We start from the raw sequence: 12,364 nt of genomic DNA, 5'->3' as shown, positions 1-12,364 counted from the left end.
GGAGGCTAGCTTTCACTCAACATTGCCTTTTGGTCTAGTTAAGTTCATTAATAAAATGCAAGTGAAGTTTCCTTGTCTATTATTAACTTAAATATTTTGTTTTAGGTAACTTGATCGCTGTTCTCCTATCGCTGCTCTTTTCTCTTTCTTTTATTCTTCTCAGCTTTCTTGGCCTAAAAACATTTTTCTTTTTATTTAATTACCTTCATTAAATGTAAATGGAGTTGTTTCTGTTTTTGTTTCAACTGCTGTTGTTACAGAGCTCCTTCTCTGACAGTTAACAGACTTCAGGGCTCCGCACTTCCCACAGTGGCTCCATCGGCTTCCTCTCCTCCCCATATCCATAGATATTTATTTACGCAATTTTTTGTACGTTGTTCTTTTTTGTTTTCTTTTTAAGGAGCGCAGAGCACAGGTTCAGTTTAATAGGCTCGTGTTGGCTTCCATTAGCGTTTAAGTGGTTGAAGGTGGAGTGGAGTGGTTGGCCATATCTATTGTAACAATGGTTCAAGGCAAATTAGATGAAATTATCCAAATGGAAATTCGAGAATGACTATCTAAATGATATTCCAGGAAGCGAAATCTAAAATAACAAAACTTATTTATTGAAAAGTGAGGAAAATGGGTTAGAAAATTTGCCCTTTAAATTAGTACATATTATTATTATTGCTTAGTAGCACAAGTTATAGGGCGCAGAGGTAGTATAAATTTATTTATTTATTGAGTGTAACCCAAATATGTAGCAAAAAGAAAAGAAAGAAAAGGTTTAACTCACTGTATAGCTTTAAATTGACCTCGATTTAGTTATCAATTTATCACACCAAGTCCAAAAGGTCACTCAATAAAATACTAAATTGCATATATTTATATTTTCTGTTGCAGTCCTTGCCCTGATTTTCGTTCTGTACAATCGGAAACGCAAAACGACCAAAAAGAAGAAACGCTCCGGCCCCGAGAAGGATGTACGTGAAACTGTCATCAGCTATGAGGATGAGGGTGGCGGTGAAGATGATATGACTGCATTCGACATAACTCCATTACAAATACCAATCAGTGCACAAGGTGGTGGATCCATGCCCCCCGATATAGCCACCTGCAAGATGCCCATTATATGTGAGTCAAGTCTATCGATGAAATTGAAAATGATGTTAATTTAAGCATAAATTGTAGACCCTGTGATGACATTGCTGCCACCGGGTCAAGCGTTGAATGTGGCCTATCTGATGGAGGAGCGTAAAGTGCGCATGGATAAAGATGTGAATGCTCCGCCCTTCGATGACCTAAGAAACTTCACCTTTGAGGGAAGCGGCAGCATAGCGGAATCGCTCAGCTCATTGGCATCAGGTGGGTAAATGAACCAATATCGTTTTCGCTTCCCCTAGATTAGCCCCTTTTACTAATACAAAGTTCTCAATTTCCACAGGCACCGATGATGAGAATCAAGACTTTAACTATTTACAAAATTGGGGTCCACGTTTCAATGCCTTGGCCGCGATGTACGTGCAGGATAAGACGAAAGTCAAACAGCAGCAGCAGGATGCAGCCGCAGCAGGATCCGTGGCAGCAACAATAGGGGCAGCCTCAACATCCTCAGAGAATGTCCTTTCTGTGGTGGCGATGGGCAGTGGTGCTGGTCCCGGTGGTGGTGGTGGTGGTGTCAGAACATCTGAAAAAATAGATGAAACGAAACTTGTATTATAAGAAACATAGAGAACTCAAAAAAGTAATTACCCTAAGTTGTAGTTAAAAAAACAAAAAATTAATGTGTATGTAATTTAAATGTGCATTTCTCCAATCCAATGTATGTAAGTATATTATATGGTAATAATGTGTGTCTGTGTGAGTTTTTAGTGTTTAAACAATGACTTAAATAGAGCCAATTTAGTATTAAGTTATTGGTGTAAGATCTAGTGAATCTTTTTCCCTGATGCAACATCAAAAGTATTCTTCGAATTAAATCAGAAACATATTGCTAAGTTTCCCATTCCCGTAACTTTCATAAAAAAATCGTAAAATAACTCTATAATATAGAGTTATCATTTTACATTGTCTTCTTCACAAGATATTTCTCTACTCTGCAAATGGAAATGGTAAAAAATTAGTGGTATTTTATAAACTTTCTTATAATTTTAAATTATTTTTCTTTTATAATCGCCTTAACAAACACATTGAAGTCGCAATGTCGCTCAACTTAAAAGGGTTTAACAATTTAGAAGATTTTTAATCACGTTAAACAACATTCTGAAATGAATTTAAAATGTTTAGTTTTCCTTTAAAAAATTAATTATTTTTCACCTTGTTTTTGTGTAGTTTATATTCGATATATTTCATATAAAATTGAATTGAAAAAATATTATATTCGGACAAAAATTCTTTCTATTTATTTATTTTTATTGGTTACATTAATTTTTTTAAAATTGTAAAGTAAATTGTTTCAGGAATTTCACTTCAATTTCATTAGGAAAAAAAATATCAACAAAGATTCCAAAATGTTTCATAAAATTTTCAGATGCAACAGTTGCTCGGGTTCTTAGTTCTCAATGTGTTGCAAAGGAAGTTTTTCCAGTTATTTATTTAGTAGTGAATTTTGTCATCTCTAATTATTGCTCAAAAGAGCTTCTCTTATTTTCTACTTAATTTTGTTTCACAGACTTTTCAAACAAACTTTTCCCTGAAACAAACTAAAACATTTGTCAAACTGAACCAACTATGAAAATCAAATAAAAAGAATTAACATAAATCGTATAAAATATATATATACAAACAAATACATGTGTATATGTGTATGCGATATATAACATTTAAGCTACTAAAGTAAAGTAATAAAAAAATTAAGAAAAAAAAGAGTTTATAAAACTTGCTACACTTAAACAGAAAAAAACAAAAAGAAGAAAAAAAAAGAGCCACCCTGTATAAATATGACATTAACTTTAGCACTTAAGTCAAACTAAACTAAAAAATATTCCCTTCCTCTCCCCCATTCTCCGCTAAACTAACTAACCGAAACAAGCAAAAACAAAAAAAATAAATAAAAAAAGAGAAGCAAAAAATAAAGTGCAGACAAAATATGGAGCAAAAATGTTGAATGCTGCCACTAACAGAAAGAGACGTGTCCGATTGCCACCTGAAAATGCATACATACTTTTCTTCTTATTCCACAAATCCCCACCCATCCATTAAGCCCCTTCACCCCCCTTCACGTGGATCTACCTACCACACAAAAAAAGTTTACAACTTTCCGGTGAAATTTAAAACTCCACTCGAACTACTGTAACATAATTTTGTATATATACAAACATACATATATAAATTTAACGTACATATATAGGAATTTAAAATCTTGTAATATTAATATTACATTTAATGCAATTAAATTATAACAAAAACCAACAAACAAAGTAAAGGAAAAACAACTACTAGTACTAATTGACTACAATTAAAATTAATTGCAAAGCATAAAAAAAACAAAAAAACGAACAAAAAAAAAGTTGATCCACATATAAAAAATAAACAAAAGAAAAATCAAACTTCATATTTCTGCATTTACTAGGAAAATACACAGAAATAATACCAATACACAAACTTAATTACAATAATAATAATAACATTGAAATAATGATAATGAAGAAACAATGAAAAAGAGTTAATTACATTTACGTTAGTTAATGGACAATTTGTTAGTAGTTAGAATTTAAGCATAATTTTTTAAAAATCAAAAAACAATAAATAAAAGTTATGAAAAACTATAACATCCACTGCTCTTCCCCCCCTTCAATTTTTCATCGGCTCTGCTTAATGAACCGTGTTAAGGCAGGACTTTTCTGGCCAGACTTTCAGGCACCGCCAACTTAAAGGGCCGCCTTAAATTTCACCCCAGGAAGGCCAACAAAAAAGGGAATTTAAAACCAAAAAATGAGAAGGTGTCAAAAGGGAAAATAAAAAGAAAAGCGAAAACTGTGAAAAACCGAGATCCGCCAACTTTCCCAAAACTCAACGAAGCATTTGACAGTTCAACATGCATTGCCTTTTTTTAAACTAAAATTTAAACTGAATGCACTTTTTATACCCTAGAAAAGCCAAAAACTAAAAAAGAATAAAAATCTCTTAAGAAACAAGGAACATTTTCAGGTTGATTATTACATATAAAGGTATTTGTTACACATCTGAGCATTCATCATTAAATTTCAACTGATACGTAAGTTCTGAGCTTGTATTCTAATTTACTTAATTAAAAAAAGTTTATTTTTAAGTTCTGATGAAGAAATTCTTCAATAGACTTCATACTATTAAAACTTTCATTCAAAAAATCAGACCGGATTTGGTAGTATTTCAGACAGAGTTATCAACATAAAACAAACTATAACGAAAATGAGTCCCAATTGAATTGAGAAGTAGCTAATGACAAATAAAAGTAGATTAACTGATAGTTAAACAATTTTTTAAAGGTTTATTTTTTTACCAATTAAATGTGTACCAAAATGGATATACCCATCGTTAATGAAATAACTGGGAAACATTGTCTACTGACCTTAAATTTTATTTTTGTGTTTTTTTTTTTTTTCAATTTGTCATCTTCAATCTTGTCGCGAAATTTTTGCCAGAGACCTGGCCAAATGTGATTTGCGTTTACAAACATTTTTCAAAATGGATATTATAAATGAGGAGCCAAGTGCTTTTACAGCTATCAATATAAAATATGGTGGAACATGCGCCTGTTAGCGATTTGAAAAATGATCAGAATTTGCACGGAGTTAAGGTGGAGCATTAGAGGACGGGGAACAAGTTGCCAGACACACATGGGTTTTAGTTAATGTTGATGTTCGATACTCTATCCAACTTGAATAGCAACTGATTTATAAATGTCTCATGTGGAAGTGTATCTATTTATTAGTCTAAATATGCATTCGAAAATAAGGCTGAACTATTGCTAAGTTATGCCATCCGACACTTCAAGATTTATTTTCCAATAATTCCAATTACTCTTACGACATATTTGCCGTAAGTTTAATTTTATTTTTGCCCCACCCTTTCTAATTTTGTTCAACACACTTTTCTATTTCTGCATTTGTAGCTGTTTCGGTTTTTTTTTTAGCTCAGTCTTTCTCTCTCTTTGGACTGCAGAGGAAGCTAGTCGACACCCCCCAAGGCAAAATAGAAAATAATTGAAAATGAACAATTTCCACGTGGCAGCCAATTATCGACTTTCTCGCAATTCTTAGCGCTTTCGTTTCTATTGGTTATGATTTAAAGTTGACTACATATAAAGGGCAAATAATTAATAACTATGAGCCCTGTGGAGCTCGAACCGCATGTTTCATTTACCTTATTAAAGCCTGACATGACATTTAGACAGAGTTGACATTAGGGCCACTAATTAGCGTTGATTTGTTGGTAGTTCGTTAAGTGAATAGTTTTTTTTCAAACACACACTGAATCCAATAGGTAATTGGGTATTGTTGAAATCGTCAAATAAAACGCACACAGTTCTTTGGTTTTGACTTGAAGTATAAGTTAAACACGAGAACATATTACAACTAAGCACAACCCATGAAAAGTCTTATGGGTGATCTTTATATATGAAAGGATTTCATACTATAATTATATTTTGCAGGTCTTTGGACTTGTTCAAGAAACAATTCAAACAATTTCACTTAGCTTTTTCCAGGCTACCAATCGGATTGGATATATTGCTTCTTTTTCCTTTTTCCCAACATACTCAGTAAGTTGCAGCTAGTTAATAATTCTTTATGCCTAGACTTAAGCCCTTACTAGTGAGTCCTAATTTTTTTAATGGACTGCAATATTTATTTAGTTGCAACATTTGTCTCAATTTCATTTTGTATATTTTGGAAAATCATTTACTAGCGAACACAAAAATTTATGCTAATTACCTTACCACAGATTTTCGACTGATTTGCTCCCCTTTGGACCTTCTTCTCTACACAACTACAAATTATTAAAAATCATGCAATTTATTTAATTACTAAGTGTTTTATATGGCCTACAATTTTTGCTATTTGCCCGTTGCCGTTTTGCCCAATGAATATTACTTGGCTTAAAAACAACATTTGGGCGGCTCGCTCTCTCTCTCACTCTCTCTCTGTCCTTTTCTAAACACTGATTGTTATTATTTCTAATTGATTTTCAGGGGAGGCGAAATGAAAATGCATAAAAAGAAAATGCTGGCCATTCGAATGAAAATGCCAGAGGCATTAAAACTAAACTACTGAAAATGACCAACAAAAATTGATCAACATTTTTCAATCAATTTTTGCATTAGCATTAAACTTAATTAGACATGGCTTTGGGAAATTGGAAATATGAAAACTGAAAATGGAAAATGGATATTGGGATTAACTGTAGAAATCGTTTACGATGGGCAATTCAAACCATGTCAATATTAGTTGCAGCATTAGAATCGGGGTCACAGAATTTTACGCAGAATTATTATTTTATGTCCTTCTAAAAAATACAACAAAAAATTATGAGCTAATTAAGATGGTTAAGTTAAAATATATTCGAACAGGTTGTTATGTTTAAACTTTTTTAAACTCTCTCACTGGAGAAGACAACTTTTTCGATAAATAATTCACTATAATTCGTTCAGAAATAATATTTACTAGTCATAAAAAATACTTTGGGTATACTTTCCACACACAATTTAAATTTTATTCTCGTTAAGACGTAAGCAAAAGCTTTGCAAAGCTTTTCACGTGGGACAAATTTAAATTTCGCGCTTACATGTTGGGCTCAATTTGAGTAGTTGTCCCAATGTTAGTTAACAGAATGTTATTTAACAGTAAGCCAAGAACAGAAACGGCGAAAAACCGGAAACGGCGAAAAACCGGAAACGGCGATAATCAAAATTTTCAGCATTTTAAATTTTTTCCCCATTACATAAATGATTTTCATGAGTGGAATAAAATTTTCCCGCCAGGATTCTGATATATAGACATTTAATTCTGGTTCCAATTTTATCCGCATTCCAAGTGCATTTATTAATTAATAAGAAGAATTAAGTGTTGTTTTACTTTGCTTTCAATATTTGACTCAATTAAGATTGGCACGTTGCGTATTCAAGAGATAAAGGCTCTCAGAATAGAATTTGTTTAAACTTTTGGCATGGTCATGAGACAAACAAAATTTAACCACTCTAGAATCCAAATACAAAATCACTTTTTTAACCCTAAACTAATTGGGAATTAGAGTTCTCTTCTCATTGTGATTTTTCCGGTTGTAATTCGCAATCGAAATTATCTGGATACTTACAAATGAGAATTAATTGACTGCATTTTAGCCTAACCCATTACTGTAAATAGAAAAACAATCCCTTTCATTCTTTTTGCTTGGTGTTTATAATTGTTTTTATCACCATAAAGATGAAGTCCACATCTTTTTTACAGGAACATGTAACTGTCTACTTGGGCCCTAAACAGAATCAATTTTGTCCTGAACTGAATTCGATGGATAGGCTACCAGGTCCCTTTGTCCACTGGACATTTGATTAGGAGGTATCTTTAGTGTGCATTGGTTGCTTTAACCCTCTAAGACTACTTTCTAAAGTAAAAGCAGAAGTTAATTCAAATAATTTTTTTTAAGTAAATAGGGGCTGCTGAGCTTAAATATGAACTCAGAAAAAATATAGAAGCTTTCGTTTACCTGGAAGGTGAGAAAACATAAATAAGTGCCTCAAGGCATGCTTGGGGCTTTGAGGGTAAAAAAGTAGTTTCCAAATAAATTGAATTTTTTTTTTAATTTTTGTTTTATTTTATTTGATTAAATAATTTTTTTGTTGCTATGATACTCAGCAAAACAATTTTTGTTGGCCGAGCAGCATAAATGCAGGTTGCATTTTGTGCAAATGCACTGCGTTTGGGAAGTTTTGCAGTGCTTGCAACTTCTTTTTCCCGTAATGCGATCCAACCACTCTGGAAAATGATTGAAATGGTCAAACCTCAAGTCCTTTATTGGGTGATTTGATTTTTGGCCTTGTTTGAGTTGTGACTGCAATGGATGCCGAGAAATTGGCGACAGCAAAGTCTGTGATGGCGACCGACTTGATCGCGCAGACAAAGATGAAGATGGTGAAGGTAAATTGTTCTTCATGAGTGGACGACCTGGCAAGTTTTTTGACTGGTAGCCCACTAGACCCAAAGCAATAGATTCGCGGAAATCCGGAAGTTCAATGAATTTCTCGCTGCTCATGGTTTCCTTTTGGATTCGTCTATATAGGATGTAGGCGTTTGTTGTTGCCATATCTACTAAATGGTAGAAAATTCGGGTTGCAGCATCGTGAGTTTTACTTCTTATATGGTATCGTCCCATAAGCCCATCCATCAGATCCACGCCTCCCATATGAGCGTTATATTCCCGTATAACTTGTGGGCAGTCAATTTCTACATTGTGCTTCGACTTTCTGTCGTAACGAGCTGCCTTTGGTGTTCCTCCTTGAGTATTTGAACTTATAAACGGCTTAACGCCCACATAGGTCGATAATAAGCGAACCGCCTTGTTGTCTTTCCACAGTACGTTACTAACATCCACTCCATATGAGGAACCCACGTACTCAACTGAAAAACCTCTTGGCTTTTCCTTGATGGCACTATCGTTTGGGAGCTTGCAGTTTGGTATCCGATTTACCCGAACCGTTCCCAAACTATAAATCCCTTTTGCCCGAAGGTATACCATCAAAGGCAGCGATGTGTAAAAATTGTCAAAATATATTATATGATGTTTGAAACTTTCAACAGTTTTCGTCAAGCGTACAACTATGTTGGCTGACGCACCGATATCAGGGTAACCAGGTAATATCGCATTATCACCTGCGCCGCTATATACTTCAAATCGGTAGGCATATCCAAAAGAATCACATAGGACAAATAATTTAATACCCCACTTGTGTGGTTTATTGGGCATGTATTGCCGCAAATGGTGCTTCATTTTTGTGCTGCACATTTGTTCGTCAACGCATAATCGAGCTTGCTTAGGCACGGAGTCAAATCTTTCATTCAAAATGTCAATAACTCTTCGCGTGCGAAATAGTGGATCGTAGCCAGGCTCACCCTTTTTGATTCGCTTACTCTCGTCACACAATGAGAAGTATTTCTTAATTGCTTCAAATTTGCTACGGGTCATACAGGTTTGTATGGGTGCAAATGCATTTTGCCCCCAGTAACTTTTCAAATTAGGGTAGCGATATATAGACATGTAAATTAAAATTCCTATATAGTGATGAATATCTTCCGTTGTTATCTTAAACTTGTTGGCAATATTGTCCTTTAAGGCTGCGCGCATTGTTTCCTTGACGATTATACTTATAATGTCCGAGTTTAAAAAATAACAAAATAGTTGAAACGGAGTTTTCAGATCAGTTATTTTGGATGGCAACGAAGAGTCGCCTTGAAAAGCAACATTGTTTATGTGCAATTGCATAGATTGCTGTCGCCACATAACTTTACTAGGTTCCTTTATAATTGATTCGATACCTATTCATAAATAAATTAATGAGTTGTATTACAAATCAAAGTAATGATTTGCTTACCAAGCCCATTAAAACCACCAGAAGACGGTAAAGATACAGGTGTTGCTCCTTCAATAACTGGCAATGGTGATCGAGGCCTCTTACGAGTTTTTCGGGAAGGCTCATGGCTCTGCACAGTATTTTCATTGTTTTCAATATTACTGCACATTAAGGATACAGTAGAGACATCTTCTAATGCAGTGTTAAGTGCCTCTGCCACGTCTTCATCCTCGTCGTCACTCGACATGTCTACATCCGACGGGACTGATTCGAACAACTCCAGCAGTTGTTCATCCGTCAAATCAGACCATTTATAGCGAGCTCTCAAAGCCATTATTCAATCTCAATTAAAAAAATTCAACAATAAATAAAAATCACACACAAATTACACAAGAAGTGCAAGCAGTTGTGAAATAGCTGCTAGCAACAAATTTTGCCGTGGAGCCCCAAAAGTGCCTCAAGGCAGTTATCACTTTTACGATGCTACAAAGCAGAACTTTAACATATTCGCACATATTAAACTTTATTTAAATAGCACATTAACTTACCTTTCACAAAAAAAAATATTGAGTTCAATTGGTTGTATAAATTCACTTTTATCAACACAGCAAAAGACAATGTGCAGAAGCTGAAATTTTTGGCGCGAAGTAACACATGATTCGATAATATGTTTATCAAAAGCATCGATAAAAGTTCCCGAGCGCTTTACAACATTGGCAGTGCTTTTTGGCAGTTATTTTTAAAAGTTCAACAATTTTTAAATTAACTAAAAGCTCTTAGTTATTTTTTTTAAAAATAAAAATAAAATACGTGCCTTGAGGATTCTTACGCCTAGAGGGTTAAGTTAGTTTCCGGTAGCATACGCAGCGTATGCCAGATAATTCTCTCATCAAAAAAGATAATCAAGATAGTGATTCTAATGAACAAGAGAAAGTATATTAATTATGATTTAATTTTCCTTCTATTATGATTTCAAAAAGATTGTAAGTGTTTTTTGTTAGACATCTAATAAAAGTATTTAAAATTCTTTCACGTTATGTTTAAAGGATATCAAAACGAAAATTTCTATTGGATGCTGTTATTTCACACCCACATAAAGTTAATTAAATTTCTGAATCAATTAATAGAATTTGCAATCATCTCTAACCCTAAATTTAAACATTAATTGTTGTTGCTAATTAAACTCACTGAAAGCTAAATCAGAAAAATCATTAGCCAACAATTTGTTGGCTTCCAGGCTTGAATAGAAAACAAAAGCGACAGAAAAAAAATTGCTTATCCACTAAACAAGTTTTTCAAAGGCAAAGAGTCAAATGCGGCTTACTAAAGCATTAATAGAAATTCCATAAACCAAGTCATTGACTTAATGTTACCCTTAATTTTATTTAAATTCTTCTTAGGTACTTTCTTTATGTAAGTATAATTTGACTTTAGATTTTAAATCGTTTCGATTTAATGCAGAATTTTCTTTAAGCCTTTTTTCATTACAAATATCAATTATAAGTTTGACTTTTTGTATTAAATAAAGCTCGAAGTGTGAAGTATACGATTACGATGTCAATATACCCGCAACTATGCAGGGTATCTGGAGTAACAACATTTTAATATGCAAAAGAAAACATGTTGTTTAATAATTTGTAGATTAACTACAATTTGGCTGTCAATATTTCTGTTTCTGATATATAACAAATTGTGTGTAAATTATTAAATCAACAAAAAATGAGAGGTAGAAAAACAAAAAACACATGATTAATTAAATATCTGCCGACATTTGTTGCCTTTTCTCTCTTTCTGGCATATTCTGCAGACCCTTTGACATATTAACGACGCTTTCATTTGTCATTAAAAATGAATTTTTTAACACTCAACAGTCTGTGAGAATTTGTTTGTTTGCAAGTTGTTTAAAACTTTTTCTAGTTAAATACTCTTGCCAATGAAGGTATTCAGAAATTTGACGTTTCTTTTGTACAATTATAAGTTACAGATCTTTGTGGGGGCTTATGTGGTTTTTTCTTCAGATCATCATTATCATTAGAGGATTGAGCTTACCCTATATAAATTTAAGTTCTATTTAAGTAATGCTATCTATAGTTTAGATACTCGTCTAAGAACTTTAAGGGTATGTTCATGTCGGTTTTACATTTGGGTTAAGTAGTATATTAATTTTGTTTTGTTTTATCTATATAATTTAATTTTTGTATCTGTCATCACTGTGCGAGATTCAGTTAACTAGAAACTCATTTGGCTACACTAATCAAATTTAATGTTCTATTAATTGAAATGGAATTTCAATTTGATAACTTGAAATTTCTGTTTAGTAAACTACCTTAAAAGTAGGAAAAAATTAAAGAACAAGAAATGCCAAATTAATAATTGTTTGATTGATTGTTCAACACAACGTGTGGTCCGCATCCCGCATAAGCCCCCCTCCCTGCCATTTGCCAGACCCCCTCTCAGATTATTCACATTAGCAGCACATTGGGCCTCTCGGTGGGGCGTAAAACTACTTACTGGGAAGCTTTTTCCCATTGTTCCACGTGTTGTTAGCGGTCCGTTTTGGGCGTGAGAAATTTCTCTTAAGCTAAATGTGTTTTTTTTTTTTTTAGTCGAAGAATGAAAAGCGCTGATTAGCTGCCCGATGAAATGTCAATGGTCAATTAGTTGGAAATTTAATTCAACTGAAATGATGATTGGAAAACACAAAGATTCATAAGATGTAGTTGTATATCTGGATTGTATATTTAATCCTCTATTTTAAATGCTATATATTCAGTGACCAGCATTACTTGGAGATCTTGTTAGAATTATTTATTGTTTTAATTCAAAATTAAAATTGTCTCCTCC

At 33.4% G+C, this 12,364-nt stretch overlaps 1 protein-coding gene across 2 annotated transcripts in view; it reads left to right on the top strand.

Moving 5' to 3' along the window:
• Positions 1-2,073, top strand: part of LOC137575766 (putative neural-cadherin 2) — a 96,267-nt gene extending 94,194 nt beyond the window's left edge. For both annotated transcript variants that reach the window (XM_068288457.1, XM_068288466.1), the window contains 3 exons: positions 883-1,113; positions 1,171-1,344; positions 1,424-2,073. In XM_068288457.1, the coding sequence (XP_068144558.1) occupies positions 883-1,113; positions 1,171-1,344; positions 1,424-1,701 (683 nt within the window). In that variant the 3' untranslated portion in view covers positions 1,702-2,073. The remainder of the gene's footprint in view (positions 1-882; positions 1,114-1,170; positions 1,345-1,423) is intronic.
• The last annotated feature ends 10,291 nt before the right edge of the window (positions 2,074-12,364 follow it).

Source organism: Drosophila tropicalis, unplaced genomic scaffold (genome assembly GCF_018151085.1).
Source record: "Drosophila tropicalis isolate 14030-0801.00 unplaced genomic scaffold, ASM1815108v1 contig_1187, whole genome shotgun sequence".
Taxonomy (NCBI): domain Eukaryota; kingdom Metazoa; phylum Arthropoda; class Insecta; order Diptera; family Drosophilidae; genus Drosophila; species Drosophila tropicalis.
This window is presented reverse-complemented; position numbering and strand designations above follow the sequence as displayed.